Below are 15,988 nucleotides of genomic sequence, written 5' to 3'. Positions count from 1 at the left end.
GGTAGGCGATAGCGAGTGGACGTTCTCAGTGCGTCCAGTTGTTGACTGAGCAGCTGTGGCCCCATTATATGCGGCTCTTAGTCTCTAAAGTGACTGTGTCCAGACCCTGTTAATAAGGACAGTCGCCCGGTCGTTGGGAATCAAGTCAGTCAGTTCAATCGTGGATAGCAATGGCCAGTAGGACGGTGGAGATGTTGTCGATGAACTTCAAACGTGGATGGATAACTGCAGGTATTTGTCTGGCATGTATCCAAACTATATGTATCCCAAAGGAGCAATGCACGAGCTTACTTGTAAAAATACTATTTGTCTAGTTCTATCACTAGACATTTCATGTAGGGGATATGTTTGCTTTCCATTCGCATCTAGATTGCATAGATTCTGAGACCAACAAACGGGATACCAAGTCAAGCCATTCCAAGGTGCTTTAAGGTCTCTCTATCCAGACCTATTAACGATCATCTGTCAATAGACTGCATGTACGTGACACTTCAGGGCTATCGAATCATGTGCCACTGAACAAATGACCCTTAGCGGGGCAGCCAGTCAGGCGGGGTAGAAAAGTCAGCAATTTTCCCAATCTACTTGACTTCTCACACATTTGCGATTCTTCAAATTACTTGAAATGTACGGACTATGTCTTGTCTGCATCTCCCGAGGACCTTGGTGGTTACTAACTCTCTGTCAGACCTACTTCATTCACAATGAACGGACACGCTGCCTGCCCCAAGTGCGGTGTCGCCACTGATGGCTCCGGCAAGAGCTGTGGCGCCTGCGGTGCTGTGAGTTGATTCTGCATTATTTCTGTGTGAGCTTATACTAACCTCACTAGACCTGCCCTGTTTAAATCATACCCTTTCGAATATGCCAGGATGCATTTGAATGTTCCGGATGAATGATATCGGAGATGAGACTGCGTGCAGTAGCGATAACATGAGGATGAGGCAGGGCGGAACTTGGATATCAATATGTTCATAGGAATAATATGACAACGGGAATGAACTCAAATCTATCCGAAACCAAGTGCGATTGTTATGTACGAAAACAAAAGAAACGACGTGAAGACATTTCCCTGAAATGAAAAAAAAAAAAAGATATAGGACTGGTCGTAAGAGAAAAGAACAACCATCAGGATATAGAATGCGCAATAAGGATACCTCCTCGTCTCGTTCCCATTTGGGCCCGGGGGTCCCGAAATCACCCAAGTAGAGGGTCGCTAACCTCCAACTTCATCAAGGGCTGACCATACACTACTTAAACGGGAACAGCGGTCTTGCGCCACTGGGACCAAACACCGATCAAACTGCTGACGGTACCTGCGATACCGACGAGGCCATCGTCGAGGTTTACGATACCAACGGCAGACAAGGGCGCGGCCAGATCGCAAACATCGGAGATGAGCTGTATCCGGGCAGCAGAGCGCTCCCTAACAACAGTGTTAGCATACCATCCAGTTTTCATTCGGGTATTAAGCAAGAATCCATACTTCTCAATCTTCTTAGCCTCCACAACACCCTCACCCTCCTTGCGGTCAATAGTCTTCTCCTTCTCCTGGAGACGAACAAGAGTGTAAACACCAGCCACGGCGCTGAAAATCAAACCAGCGCCCCAGGAGCGGTAGGCGGAATCCTGTAGCCGCTTGGCGGAAGCCAGCTTCCGAATGCCGATCGCATCAATGACTGTGACGGCGTCGAGGGTCAGGTAACCGGCATAACCGAGCTGACGGCCGATGGCCAAGTAGCGCAGAACGGGGTCAACGGGGTTCTTGTTATCAAAGGCAATAGCGGCGGCCTTGAGATGCTCGAGGAATTTGCCGATACGCATAATCTTGCGAGTCGTGCCGAACTGCTTCTTCACGGCATTGTAAGGGTCGATCGCGGACTGCGGCTTGTTCGTCCTGTATAGGTACCACGCGTAGAAGCGGGAGAAGTATTGGATTGTGCGGAGGAGCTTGTCGCGGCCGACTATCGATTGCGTATACGGTTAGCTTGAATGCTCGGATAAGGGCGGGGGAGAGCTCAGCTGAGTTTCTCGGCCGAGTGTTCGTCACATAGGGGTATTTTGCCGCAGTTGCGATGCAAAATGGGAGTGTTTTGTTCGTGCACGCGTAGAGAAACTGGGAGGTTGCTTTTTGGAGTTTGGGGATGTCATCACTTACCGGTTGTCGCGACGAAGCGGAGCCAGTGCGCCAGCGCAGGGTGGTAGATGAGAGTGTTGGCGACCATTTTTGTGTTGGAAATGGATGAAAAGCTTCAAACACCTGAGGATGGAGGATATCAAGAATTAAATGTGATAGTTCATAAGGAAAGGGGAGTCGGTAATTGACCGGCGTATGGAGCCGGAGGACCGACCTCGGCTGAACTCGTGCGTGTGGGGGGAGATCCGGAGGTAAGATGTAATGGTATTTACCATTAATACAGCATTCAAGGACCTTTTTGGCCTGAGTCGTATGAAATCCCTTGAAATACTACGAAATGCTTGATCTCTGGTTTGATCGTTCAATGCGCATGTGCACTCGGCTTGTTCCTTTTCACGTGAGTCTACATATATTCGAAGAGTTATAAGATCTGTATAATCTCACATTTTATCGCTTTTATCCTCGACATTGAAGATCCCTTCGCACCTTATATCCAAATTTTGTCTAGTTCCAATTTCCGGGACCAAATAGATATCAACATTGAACCAAGCACTCTTGTCATAGTGGTCCTTGACCAGATTACATCCTAGGCCAGTCAAATGGATTCTTCTTCCCATGCTCTCCCGGATACCGTACTATAACCCTTCTAGCAGACCCTCTTGATGATGGCTATCAAAAACTCTGTCGTCAATAGGAAAGTGGAAGGAATCTGTGTTTCTTTTACTATATCGAGTACGGAGTACCTCGGATCTGCTCTTAGAGGCAAGAGGCATCGCAAGATTGGATTTACAATATTTGAAAGTGGATCGTGCGGTTTCAGAGCAATTCCGGGGTATATCGGCGAAAAATAGAGATTGGCGGAATTCACAAACTGCAACACTGATGTAGTTCTATCCGGCATTTGATATCACTGTATGCGCTAGTCCACTGAGATCTAAATGGTAGATACAGTGGGTAAAATGAGTCTTCGGATGCTTTATAGATCAGTGGCCAATGCTAAGGTTGTTGGAACTTCTCCAAGGTCGCCCGGGTATCTTGGATGGACACCGGAACCATGAGCATTCGCATTTGAAATATTATCACAAGTAGTTGAAAAACACGGGAATACCAAATGAAACAAAAGGCAGTGGCAAGGTAAGTGGAGTTTGTAAAACAAGCTCAAAGTCTCGATCTCTAGTGTGGGAGCCATTTTATGTATCTGGTTATGTGGGCAACATTGTAGTGCCCACTTATTAAATTGTTTATCATACAAGCCAGGAGCTCATCTTTTGTCCAGCAAAATGCGCCACCTAGCCTAATCACCAGCAGATTAGGCAGGATATGCCCGCGAGTCTCTGATACATTCATGGGCCACGTCGCAGGGGCAGGGGGTCGGATATCTTAGGTCGCAAGGGTTGGGTAGTCGCTGTCGCATTGATGGAAATTCCTCGTTGATATTACTGATTGTGCATTGTCGCGTATGGGTGGAGTCCGTAATTAAGCAGGGCTGGTTGGAAGACAATAGCCCCAAAGGGTGAGCAAATATGTGTCGGGCGCAGTGGGGTTAGTGATTGGGTGACCAAGTTACTCTTGTACGCGAGTTTCGGTCTGGCGGTTGCGATCGCCCATTGTCGTGGTATCGTAGCCATTAGCCTGGAGATAGTCGCGGAACCTAGCATCCTCGAAAGTGATGGTGTCCTGAGAAAAAGTCAGCACATCAACAATGGACTCCATATCCAGTAATACAGACCTGGTTAATCTGCGGCAACATGAAAATGGCCATGAATGCGGCCAAAATACACAGTGCGCTGGAGACGAAGAATGGGTCCTGGCCTGCGCGGATTGGGTTGGGTGCGTTCTTTTGGATGACTGGAATCACATAGGCGCCCACAAAAGCTCCGATTTTCCCGAAAGCAGCAGCATATGAGTAGTATTGGCCACGGATAGCAGTCGCGCTAGTCTTGGCGGCGCAGAGACCGATGTTGTCGCCAGGTCCCATCTCACCGAGGGCAGAGAAGATTCTGTTCTCACAGTATTAGCATTGACAATGGGTAAATTCGAAGAACTCCGTTGGTAAACTAACCCGAATACAACAACGAAGGCTGCCACGTTTTCCGGGGTCGCAAGCCATTTGTAACATCCGGCCATGATGAACCCGATGATGCCCTGGAGCCCAACACCAATGGCAAGGGTGTAGCGAGGGCCAATCCAGTCGCTCATGAAAGCTCCAAGGGCGGAACCTGGAATATAGAAAGAATTGACCAAGGTAGACCAACCGAAACTCTTCCACAAGGGAGCGTTGTCACCTAAGATAATCGATAGCCAAGCAGAAGAATAAATACCGAAGCTGTAGGCAGAAAAGTCGTAAAGGAACCAGATAATAGAAACAACAGCCTATCACACCCAGTCAGTTGGTCAGTTCACGCTGGTAGGGGCAGCATGTAGACGGGGTTCGTACCAAACGTTTCCAATAGAATCTGAACTTGTTAGCCAACGAGTTAATGTACTGGGGAATGTCGTACTCACTTGATGATCAGCAGGATGGGAAACTTATGCATGCGCTCCCGGGTGAACTCCTCGGGCTCATTCAACTTCAGTCGGAGGTACATTAGACTCAGAGGAGGGATTACTCCCAGCCCCAGAGCCACACGCCAGCAAGCATGCAGATGCTTCTCAGTGAAGATCAAGACCAGAATCATGGACACCAAAGCAGCAACCACGAAACCGAAATCAATCTGGAAGTTGGTAAACATCACAAACCAACGATTGCGATGACCTTGCTTGAGCTCTCCAGTATTCTCCGCCGCGCCTACTGATCCAGCAGGGTATTCTCCGCCGATTCCAACCCCCAAGAAGAAACGGTAGGCCGTCAAAGCAGCAAGCATGCCACCCAGGCTACCGCCAGCTCCATATGAGCCAGCACCGAGAGCTGCAAAGACAAACAGGATAATAGTGGAGATCATCAAAGACCATTTGCGTGACCAGTGATCACTAGTGTAGCCAAATAGCAGCATACCCACAACAGTGCCGGCAAAAACAATCGAAGAGACATTCTGTTGGGCTGTCGAGTTGGTGTATCCATCCCCGTAGATTTTTTGGAGCATGGTACCGACAGGACCAATGATCTAGATACAAGTGTGTTAGTAAGCCATGAATGAACATTCGCCAAGCTGCACATTCATGTGGAATAGTATAGCTGCGGGGCTACATGAAACCCAACATACCGCATTCAAGTAGCCATCAGAAAACAGACCAGCACCACAGGCAATAGTGGGCCAACTACGCTCCCAGCGACCCTTTTTGATCTCGTCAAGGGGTGCTAGCTCAACAGGCTGCTCCTCGAGGGGATGCGCGCCCTTCTCAGGCATCTCCTTGGAGTAGGACTGAGGCTCTGCCATTGCGATCGTGCTGAGAAGTAGCAACAAAAACTTTTGCTATGATGAATCACGCGGCGAGCTTGAGCGTGAAAGGGGTAGTAAAGTCGGCACGAGACCAATGCACAGTTACTGTGTCACCGGATCACGATAACAAGAGTCGCGTCGATCGAGTAGGAGCGTTTTCACTCTGAAAGCGAGGAGAAAGAAGAGATTTGAAGCAGTGAAAAAAGATAAAGAGCCCATAGGAGGAAAAAAATGCTAGACAATTAAAAAATATATATATTAAAAAGAAATATTAATAAAAAAAACATCAAGATTGCTCGGGAACAGCATCAATCTAAGGCGCATGGGGATAAGTACCAGGTACCTATCAGAGAGTGCAGAGGCCGGTATTTGGCCAAGTATTGGAATCTGGTGGGACCCAGCCGCCGAGCTTGATCATTCTAAGCATTTAGCTTTGGGGATTTCAGCTTGTTAAGATGTATAGGCCAATGATAGACATAGTAAATATCAAGGGCGATTCTCCAGCCAATGGTGTGTCGGACTAGAAAAGCCGGTCGGGGTATGTTGCAGTCTGCCATAAAAAAAAGTCGGCTACTCCGAGAATTCCAGGCAGAAGACTTGATATCAGTATGACAGTGAACACGTGGTTTCCCATCTATATCAGACAGGTCCATCCATTCGAAGTGTCAAGGATGTGGATGTTGATACGAGAAGAAATGGGCAATCGTATATAGCCCGTGCTTTGGTAGTTACCCCATTGGGATTGGGGGCTGGAACCACCTGCCGGATTTTGACTGAACTGGTTTTATGGAGAATCTACAGACGTCAAGTGGCCAATAGTCTCGAACATTGAAATGAAAAGGTTTTCGAAGGATTGCATTTGGAACCAACTCCCTAAAGTAGTGATATGCTCGGGCCAAGATAATTTGGAACCATTTTCATAATGGTTCAGCCTTAAGTTCGTGGAATATCAGGCCGTGAATCTTCGGGCTTAAGTCTTCGGCTTGAGCCTTGACGGGAGCACATGTACTCCGTAGTTGAAGTTCGTTTACCAAAGCCTTTCTTGGATAAAATCAACATACGGTATTCCCAGGAAGTACGTACAATGTCTTCGGTCGACCTTGATCTAATGTGACTATTATAAACCAGAGTACACAAGGTATTGCAAGCATATAATCCCCCAATAGCGAAATCTAGAGGTGCAGATATTTCTTTTGTATAGAAGAAGAAATATATGTTGAACGCTGATGCGGCCGAATCTCATACAAGACTGGTCTTGACGTTCGAAGGGCGAAGACTAAGGCTCGGCACGGAAGAACTTTCCGCCAGCTGAGCTCGGATTACGGTGATGCACCTGGCTTGATCTCATCCCCAACATCACCAGCTTCCATCCTCTCCCTGCTCTATTGCATCGTCTTTTTTCTTCTCTCGTGCTACTCCGGTCAGCATCTCCAGCTCCCCATCGTCATCATGGGGTCTGATCCGCAATACATCAAGTTCCCTAACCTCTCTATCGCCCAACATGTCTTCAACCTCTCCAACCCAGCATGCGCTCCAGCCGTCCAGCAATCATCATTGAAGAAACTCCAAGATGTTATCGTGGAGCAAAAAATGGCTCCCTTCTATCGGCATCTCGCCCATCCTACCGAAGGCATCTTGAACAACTCCGGCGAGGGCGTAACACAGCTCCCACAAAATGGCAACTCAACAAAGCCTCTCATCACGTCCAATCTTCTTGCATCTCGCAAAACACCGCTCAAGTTTGATTTCCCTTGGGATGAGAATCTCTACCAGTCTCTACTGGAGGATAACAAGAAAGAACTGGAGACCTTCCAGAAGGAGGAAGATGACGCAGAAGAGGCTGCTGGGGAGACCGAGGTACAAGCTGCGCGTGGGAAGCGAGCCGAGTTCTGGGCTCGTGTGGGAGATAAGGTGAGGATTCATATTGTTTATCAAGCTTCTTGAGTGTGCTAGCTGACACCACTATTCTAATAGGACAAAGCACTTGAATCGCACGAAGCCCTCCTCGAAAAGACCGGATTCCTCGGCACCAAGATTGATCTGGTGATGGCCATGCTCCGCATTGGACTCTTTTTCGGCGACCTTTTGTTTGTGAACAAGACCATTGAGCGAGCAGAGACCTTGGTGGAGAGTGGTGGAGACTGGGACCGTAGAAACCGTCTCAAGGCATACAAGGGATTACATTTACTCACCATTCGTTCCTACAGCCTTGCTGCTCCTCTTCTCCTCGACAGTCTGTCTACATTCACAAGCTACGAACTTTGCAGCTATTCTTCGCTAGTGATTTACTCGGTGCTTGCGGGATCATTGTCCCTCAAGCGTGTGGACTTCAAGGCTAAGGTAGTGGATGCACCAGAGATTAAGGCCATCCTTGGCTCCGGGGAAGACCAATTGGCTGCACTGAGTGGGGAAATCTCCTCAGGTCCAGGTGCCCGGGATGAGGAGATGAAGGATGCAACGGCGTCACTGCCCACACCCGCCGGTGCCAAGACCGCTGTCAACATCTCCTCTTTCTCAACCGGCTCCGGTGCACCGATAGAGGCTGAGGTGCCAGTTGATTTCGCCCCGCTCGCGAACCTGGTCACCAGTCTCTATAACGGTAACTACCGCTCGTTCTTCAAGGCACTCGCAGCCGTTGAGGATCAGTTCCTGACACAAGACCGATATCTGCATGAGCACCGGGCTTGGTTCGTTCGTGAAATGCGGCTGCGCGCTTACCAGCAGCTTCTTCAGAGCTACCGTGTGGTGGGATTGAGTGGTATGGCTAACGACTTCGGTGTGACGGTGGACTATTTGGACCGGTATGTGCTGTCGAATTTCTTCAAATATCAAGTCATTTGCTGACCGTAATCACAGGGATCTTGCCAAGTTCATTTCGAACAACCGCATCGCATGCACCATCGATCGTGTCAATGGTATCATCGAGACGAATCGACCAGATGACAAGAACAAGCAATATGCCGATGTGGTGAAGCACGGTGACTCTCTGATCACCAAGATTCAGAAGTACGGCCAAGCTGTGCGTCTCCGGGGAAGTGAGCGAAGTTAAAGTGGTACATCTACGGACTTGGGAGGCATTTTAGACCTCAAAACTACAACCTATGATCAACTATGTATGCCTGAATGGAGAATCTTACTGTGTGTGTCCTTGAACGCATTGACACCATAATTCCTATAACATGCCACACCATGACATGATCCATCCCCTGACAAAAAAAAAAGTAAATCCTTTTACCCGCACGGGGCAGCGGAAAATCGCTCAGCATCGGGCAACCAGTCTGACTTTCCCTCGGAAAATGATCGTCGCCGATCATGTTATCATGCATGAACGTGGATGATCCTCCAATTGGGATGTGTACGCTGTATACGCATAGTTTTCATTCTCATGGACCAAATCCTCTGTAGCCGCATCTCCCGCCGGTGTCTCCAAATGTCTGATATCGCAAACATCCTTATCGTAATCGGCTTGTGGGGAAATGCTGAGTCAGTGGCTCACCGCCCAATGGCCAGAGATATTTTTTTTCCTCCTTCTTCTCCCGAGCGCAGAATAAGCACGACGGCGGTGTCCAAAAGGACTTTGTTTAATTGATCAATCCAATCTTTGATTGACCATCCGTCAAAATGTCCTGGCAATATAAGCTCGCATCCAGCATGCGGGCCTCTCCGCTACGGGCGCTTGGCCCTAATGGCCTCCTACATCGCCCGGCCGCACGTGGCGCTGCGGGGTGTCTCTCCGCTAGATCAGGTACGTGAGATCCCGATATCACCCCAGCTTACATAGTTGGGACCTCCGCAATCCTTTGGCGTTGGCTTTTTACCTCATTTTATGGTGTGACTCCTTGTCTTGGCCATATCTTCCCATTGCCAGTTGCAATCTCAATTTCTCGGCAACCTTTATATACTTGATTGTCCTCCCACCTTCAGGGATACTACATAGTCTCTTCATCCCAGACCTGACTAACCTCTTTCGGGTTAACACAGAGCCCATCATGACTCAAACCACCGTCTCATTTACCGCTAAGCGCACCCTCTCGGCCGTCCAGACCCGCAAATGTCTCAACGTCGACAACATCAACCAGCAAGTCAAGGAGGCCAAATACGCCGTGCGCGGTGAATTGGCCGTCAAGGCTGAGGCCTACCGCCAGCGTCTGAACGATGGCGACAAGTCCCTGCCTTTTGAAAGCGTCATTTTTGCCAACATCGGTAACCCCCAACAGCTCGACCAAAAGCCCATCACCTTCTTCCGCCAGGTCCTCAGTCTCGTCGAGAACCCCTTGTTGTTGAAGAACCCCGAGGTCCTCAAGGAGTCATTTGGATACAAGCAGGATGTGATTGACCGTGCCCAGGCCCTTTTGGCCAATGTTCAGAGCGTTGGTGCCTACAGTCACAGCCAGGGTGCACCGGGTATCCGGGACAGCGTTGCCAAGTTCATTGAGAAACGTGATGGCTTCCCTGCCAACCCTCAGGACCTGTTCCTGACCAGTGGTGCCTCGTCTGGTGTGAGCACCATGCTGAATGTCATCTGCAACGATCCCAAGGCCGGTATCCTGGTCCCTATTCCCCAGTACCCTCTTTACACTGCAAGCTTGACGCTGTTGAATGCTCGCTGCGTTCCTTACCTTCTCGAGGAGGATAAGGCATGGGGTACTGACGTCAACGCCATCCTCAAGTCCATGGAGGAGGCCAAGGCCGCCGGCACCGATGTGCGCGCCATTGTTGTCATCAACCCTGGTAACCCTACCGGTGCCTCCCTGAGCGCCGACGACATCAAGAAGGTCCTTGATGTCGCTGCCGCGGAGAACTTGGTGGTCATCGCCGATGAGGTGTACCAAACCAACGTTTTCAAGGGCGAGTTCGTCTCCTTCAAGAAGCGTCTTCGCCAGCTTCAGCAGGAGCAACCCGGCAAGTACGACGACGTCGAGCTGGTCTCACTTCACAGTATCTCCAAGGGTATGGTCGGTGAGTGCGGTCACCGCGGTGGCTACTTCGAGCTTGCTGGCTTCGACCCCCTTGTCCAGGAGCAGATCTACAAGCTCGTCAGCATTGGCCTGTGCCCGCCGGTCGTCTCACAGTGCCTGCTCGAGTGCATGGTCAACCCTCCCCTCGAGGGCGATCCTAGCTACCCGCTCTACCAAAAGGAGTACAACTCCATCTCGGAAGGTCTGCGCGAGCGCGCCCATTCCCTGTTCAACGCCTTCCAGCGCATGGAGGGTGTTGAGCTCCAGGAGCCCCAGGTATGTATTACAAGCTTGCTCACATCGTTAGACATTTGCTAATCATCTCAACAGGGTGCTATGTACCTCTTCCCCACTATTCACCTCCCCCAAAAGGCCATTGACGCCGCCGCTGCCGAGGGCCGCGCCGCCGATGAGTACTACTGCTTGGCCCTTTTGGATGCCACCGGTGTCTGCGTCGTCCCCGGCTCTGGCTTCGGCCAGAAGGAGAACACCCTCCACTTCCGCACAACCTTCCTTGCCCCTGGCACCGACTGGGTTGAGCGCATCGTCAAGTTCCACTCCGAGTTCTTGGAAAAGTACCGCTGAACATTTAAAATGCATAAAGGTATATAAATGTGAACTGGCCGTCCATCGCCACCTGTTTCACGTATATATGAGATGGATCGGCTTCCATTTATATATCGATATGTTCATACCCCTCTACGACGCAATGTTCGGAATATTTGAATTTGCATATGGATTTGGAATTGGTTCGCCCTTGACACCTATAGACTACTGACTCTATTGGGCTTGCTATCTTCGATTCTCATTTTTGGATACTCCTCTGAGACACTTATGCATCGCATTTTGAATAACGGTATACATTTGCATCGTTCTGTTTGATTTGGGTCCTGTATATTTCTTTCCTCTTATAGAGAATGAATTTTACTTCATTGATTACTAGCAATTTCTTCTATCTCGGTCCTCCTGTCCCCGTCCTTGATGTCATCTTCTGATGAAGGTAAACAAATGAGAGAAGAGGGGGAGTAGCCGGGGGTATTAGCGGTAAAAAAAAGGGTGACAAAGCGTTTGTTCCATCCGATCAAGATAGTGCAAATATCAGGTGCAGCAAATATCACTATTCACTCAAGGCCGAAAGAACAAAGCAAACCATGATGATCGCTCCAAAGCGTGACTGTAGACTGAGTCTCCTGGGACTCGGGGGTATTCGTGTCAGTTTGAGGGTTCTGTTCTTCATCTGACTCCCCCACTCGCTGAGCCTCCAATATTTCAATTCCACGCGCTTTGAGACCAAGCAGCGCAACTCTGTCCATCCGATTTGGCGGAAATCGCTGCTTCCCATCAGCTCCCCATGTATACCCAGGTTCTTCGGCACGAAGGGCTATCCAGGCATCTGTAAGTCCATTGGACTCTATGAGAACGGCATCTTCCTCAAGAACCGGGTTGAAGTCACCAGCAACCAGCCCGCGGCCTGCACTACGCAGAAAAGAGGAGACAATAGAGAGTTGCTTGGGTCTGTGCGAAGGTTTGATCGGCAATGAATCCAAATGAACGTTTGCAAGCCGTACTCGTGTGGTAGAAGAAGCGTCTGTAGGTGAAGAAATGAAGAGATCACAGAATAGCACATCTCTTCCAAAGTGACTAGGGAAAGCTACCCTCCACACAGGCCCTAGAGCGAACCTGCTTATTCCGGAGCTTGGTGATCGAAACCGTGTTTTGGAAACTAATGTCATTGTCGTGAACGAATGTCTTGTTGGCGAGTTCTCATGTTCACTCGAGAACCACGATTCGCCGATACGTTCATCGCTCAAGATCAGTCGCAAAGCACGCTGTGAAACTTCTTGCAGGAATATCACGTCGACCTTGGTATTCAGCTGAGTGATGAATGTGAGAATTTCAGTGACGCGTTCTTGCGTCCGCTCGGATAGTGCGTCGATATTCCATGTCAATAGTACTAGATCGGATGATGCTCCATCGGTGTGGGGTTCTTCTGCATTTTCATTCGCGCTTACTGGATCCCACTGCTTGGAGTTGGGGTTGAACTGGTGCCAGGACTGGAATTTTGGATCCGCTGATAGGTCAGTTGGAAGGGGTGTGTCGTGTTTCCAGGACGCTATGCTTGTCCGAACGCGTGCGTAGATATCCATGATGATGATGAGGTTGATTACTTCCAAGGTTGCCTGATGAGGTGTATGTCCTGGGAAGGTTTGCCCGGGCCTCGGGGTAGCCTTAGGATTAGTTAAGCATTAGGCCTCAGGCTGGAGTGACAGGGGTGAAGTGATAATATGTAGAAATCATCACATTCATAGTTTACTGGTCTTTTGTAGTTAAAAGAGCAGTGAAGAAAGCGGGAAAAAGCGACTATCTCATGCTTTGATGCAAGGACATCAAGGCCTGATGAGGAACTCGCCGGTGGTCGAATATCACTCCAATGGCAGTGAGCTGGAGATGACTATCTGCTGCTCGATACATTACCCCAAATATCCATAGGAAAGGTAAGAGAAAAGGGTTGAGATTGACAAGTCCTTCAGTGACGACAAATGGCCCCCACAACCCTTCCTGTCGCACGGTCCCTACTAGGAACTGCAACAGACCCTCAGGGGCCAATATCGGAGACAGGAACCAAGCCTTTATCTACCCGCACATCTTAGTGCCTTGCCTCGCTCGGCAGAGCCCCCTGAACAGAAACTCGTATGCAACCGTTCAATGCCCGGCGTTCCATCAAGTCGAGCCTGTGAGGGGTGTCGACAGCAAAAAAGAAGTGTGATGAGTTAAAACCCAAATGTTCGCGGTGTATTCGCGCAGGGATTCCGTGTGTCAACAATGGAGCCCGACGGTTCAAGTTTCAATACTTGCAAGTCACCTCGAAGCTAGAAGAGCAACCTACCGAGAGCTCGGCCAATATTGTGGTCCCCACTACAGCCCACAGGGCCGACGACAGTCAGCCACGAGTCGCAAACACTAAGGCTAAACGAGCCCAACACATCAGCGGTAGAAATGGGTGCGGTACCTGCAGGTACGCTCCCGGAAACTGTGCGTAGCGACGAGCTCTAACCAACCCACCATTGATAGGACTCGGAAAGTACCTTGCGACGGCATGAGGCCGGCATGCACACAATGTGTATCTACCGGCCGAAAATGCGACAGTTTTGTGACTATATCAGCCGCTGAGCTCTCAAAGCCACACAACCCTCCGACTTGGGCCCTTCAAGCTGTACCCAACCCTATCCCGCCTCTCCCTGACAAAAAGCCCAGGGAACTGCGCAGCTTCCGTTTCTTCGTGGATGTAACAGCACCTATGCTAGGAGGCGTCTTTGATCCTACATTTTGGAAGGCAGAGATTCCCAGAGCCTGTTACCTTGACGGAGCCATCTGGCACGCCATCATCAGTCTCGCGTCCGCTCACGAATCTGCTGTTTCTACTGTACCCGTTGGCACGTCTACAACGCCTGACAATGTTCATACCCTTCTCCACTATAACCTAGCCGTCCAGAACCTACTCAAGTCATACTCACCCGAGGGCTGGTGGCGGGTTCTTACCCTTAGCATTCTTTTCACCTCTATCTGCTGCTTGGAGAACAAATACCCTGAGGCACAAATGCATTTCAAGTATGGTTACAAGCTGATCTGCGATATTTCTTCGTCTGAGCAAGATGGCACGCATGGACCTATGCCTATCGAACGAGCTCCGAATTGGAACCGACTGCAAGGCCGAGTACCCAGACCAGTATCAGTTAGCTCGCTTCGATGTATGGTCGAAGCGTTTGAACGGCAAAATCGCAATCTCGACGCTGCTAAATCCCAATAGCTTATGCCACTTGCAAATGCTCTGGTGATTCATGTTACTTGTCTTTTACGGTATTTCTAGTGGACATTGCTAGTATCCAGTTCTTGGACGAGATCAGTATCGTAAGGAGAGCAAGACCAGGATACCGACGCAAGTCGATCTTTATGAGACCACATATACCCTATTGTTTGTATAAAGACGGGAAATAAAAGAAAACGAGTAATGCTAGCATCACTCGTATAGCTGAGCGATTTATCGCAATGAGCTTGCCGACCGGATTCTGCTCGGCGATATAATTGCTTGAACATCTGCCTGGGCTTGTTCACAAATTATGATGGTTTAGTAATATATTTTCTAGGGTCATACCACCCCCTCGGAATTATGATAATACGTGGGCGATTTAACGACTACCTTCCGTCGATATCAGCAAGATGGCGATAGCGAGCTTAGTGCTCACATATATTATGGATGGTAAGTGATATTACCACATAGATAAGCCTTGATTATTGCCCAGGCGCAGAGAGGTAACCTTCCAGGGTTTGTTGAGATGTAGTATTTCGTTATCTATGCACGCTACATCACCAATATCACGTAAATTAGCCTGAATCTGCGGGCCAACACCCAAATGCCTAGTGGCTTTTTATCTGTGCTTTTGTATGAAAATGTCAGAGTTCATTCGTTTGCAAATATTTGGTGTTTTCGAAGATGACCGCAAATCCTGACGTTGATCCTATAGTTTCCCGATGCCGAATTCAGAGTTCATGCAGGAGCTTTTACTATTTGATATAGTATCCATAGGTATATCTATTTTTATAATCTTGGAATTAGTAGTGGAATACTTGGATAATTTGATGAGTCAAGCTTGGTACCCTTCAACGCATACGCTGTCTGCCCCAGTATCGACCCTCGGATTTCGATATCGTGGGAACTATCTTTGACTAGGCGTCCAAATCCAAATATGGAAGCAGCACCCTACTTCTGCTAGAAGGAGTTCTAGATATGATGACCTATACCATTGGTCCAGCGCTGATAAATACAATAGGAGATGCAGGCACACAATGTCTACGCGGCCAGGCCGTAGCCAAACCACGCCCAGGTTCTCTCTAAGACTTTCTGCTATGGAGATTCCTTGTATGGCTGTATTTACTATTGTAGTCATCAATGCTGCACCAAGGGTATAAGTGTCATCTATCTCAATTTTTCCTCGCTTCGGTCAGAGGCTTTGGATATTCTGAGTTGCTGTATATTGGATCAGGTCAACAGGTGATTCGGTGTTTTCAAATGGAGAGTTAAGCTTGGGCAACGGTTCAGAGATACCTCTGAACTGTGTGTCTACGTGATTCTTTCTCCCTCGGCTGTCACTATAGAGAATAGGTATTACTTACTTTTGGATAATATTGTAGATTCACGCGAGGAGAGAAAGGGAGAAGAGAGGAGCAGTCTGCGCTTGACCTGGGATATTTATAACCTGAGGAAGTTGCGGCTATTTTGAAAACTACGATTGTTCGATACATCACGCAAAGCTCGAAGTAGATGTCCCATCAGAATAACACTCGGTGGTTTCAGAAGATGTAGGCATGAGAGCAATGGGTATTTTAGATAGTTTGGTCAATGTCGTAGGACTCGCCCTCTCTGCAATCGAGCCATCACCAATCCATCGTCTTTGGCCAACACATAAATATCTGGGCCAGGGTAGAATTAGCTGTCGTGGTGGCTTGAGTCGCTT

General features: G+C 48.9%; 6 protein-coding genes across 6 annotated transcripts; 3 read left to right on the top strand and 3 right to left on the bottom strand.

The window, feature by feature from the left end:
* Window positions 1-1,254: 1,254 nt before the first annotated feature.
* On the bottom strand, window positions 1,255-2,225 carry N7500_006138 (PEX11 family protein; the record flags this gene model as incomplete). The annotated part of the gene is made up of 3 exons (XM_056677282.1): window positions 1,255-1,426; window positions 1,487-1,964; window positions 2,159-2,225. 3 exons carry the CDS (start codon window positions 2,223-2,225, stop codon window positions 1,255-1,257), a joined length of 717 nt encoding a protein of 238 aa, XP_056532282.1.
* A 1,475-nt stretch (window positions 2,226-3,700) lies between these two features.
* On the bottom strand, window positions 3,701-5,514 carry N7500_006137 (putative MFS phospholipid transporter (Git1); the record flags this gene model as incomplete). The annotated part of the gene is made up of 6 exons (XM_056677281.1): window positions 3,701-3,814; window positions 3,867-4,137; window positions 4,200-4,510; window positions 4,575-4,593; window positions 4,643-5,241; window positions 5,341-5,514. 6 exons carry the CDS (start codon window positions 5,512-5,514, stop codon window positions 3,701-3,703), a joined length of 1,488 nt encoding a protein of 495 aa, XP_056532281.1.
* A 1,452-nt stretch (window positions 5,515-6,966) lies between these two features.
* On the top strand, window positions 6,967-8,566 carry N7500_006136 (proteasome regulatory particle lid subunit RPN7; the record flags this gene model as incomplete). The annotated part of the gene is made up of 3 exons (XM_056677280.1): window positions 6,967-7,428; window positions 7,492-8,318; window positions 8,374-8,566. 3 exons carry the CDS (start codon window positions 6,967-6,969, stop codon window positions 8,564-8,566), a joined length of 1,482 nt encoding a protein of 493 aa, XP_056532280.1.
* Window positions 8,567-9,138: 572 nt separating this feature from the next.
* On the top strand, window positions 9,139-11,060 carry N7500_006135 (putative alanine aminotransferase; the record flags this gene model as incomplete). Its single annotated transcript, XM_056677279.1, has 3 exons — window positions 9,139-9,262; window positions 9,499-10,751; window positions 10,806-11,060. The coding sequence occupies 3 exons, from the start codon at window positions 9,139-9,141 to the stop codon at window positions 11,058-11,060; spliced, it is 1,632 nt and encodes a 543-aa protein (XP_056532279.1).
* Window positions 11,061-11,596: 536 nt separating this feature from the next.
* On the bottom strand, window positions 11,597-12,622 carry N7500_006134 (endonuclease/exonuclease/phosphatase family protein; the record flags this gene model as incomplete). The annotated part of the gene is made up of 1 exon (XM_056677278.1): window positions 11,597-12,622. One exon carries the CDS (start codon window positions 12,620-12,622, stop codon window positions 11,597-11,599), a length of 1,026 nt encoding a protein of 341 aa, XP_056532278.1.
* Window positions 12,623-13,298: 676 nt separating this feature from the next.
* N7500_006133 (Zn(II)2Cys6 transcription factor domain-containing protein) lies at window positions 13,299-14,283 on the top strand (the record flags this gene model as incomplete). The annotated part of the gene is made up of 3 exons (XM_056677277.1): window positions 13,299-13,311; window positions 13,335-13,491; window positions 13,548-14,283. The coding sequence occupies 3 exons, from the start codon at window positions 13,299-13,301 to the stop codon at window positions 14,281-14,283; spliced, it is 906 nt and encodes a 301-aa protein (XP_056532277.1).
* Between the last annotated feature and the right edge of the window lie 1,705 nt (window positions 14,284-15,988).

This window comes from Penicillium coprophilum (genome assembly GCF_028826855.1).
Source record: "Penicillium coprophilum strain IBT 35676 chromosome Unknown utg000004l_segment0_segment0, whole genome shotgun sequence".
NCBI lineage: Eukaryota > Fungi > Ascomycota > Eurotiomycetes > Eurotiales > Aspergillaceae > Penicillium > Penicillium coprophilum.
This window is presented reverse-complemented; position numbering and strand designations above follow the sequence as displayed.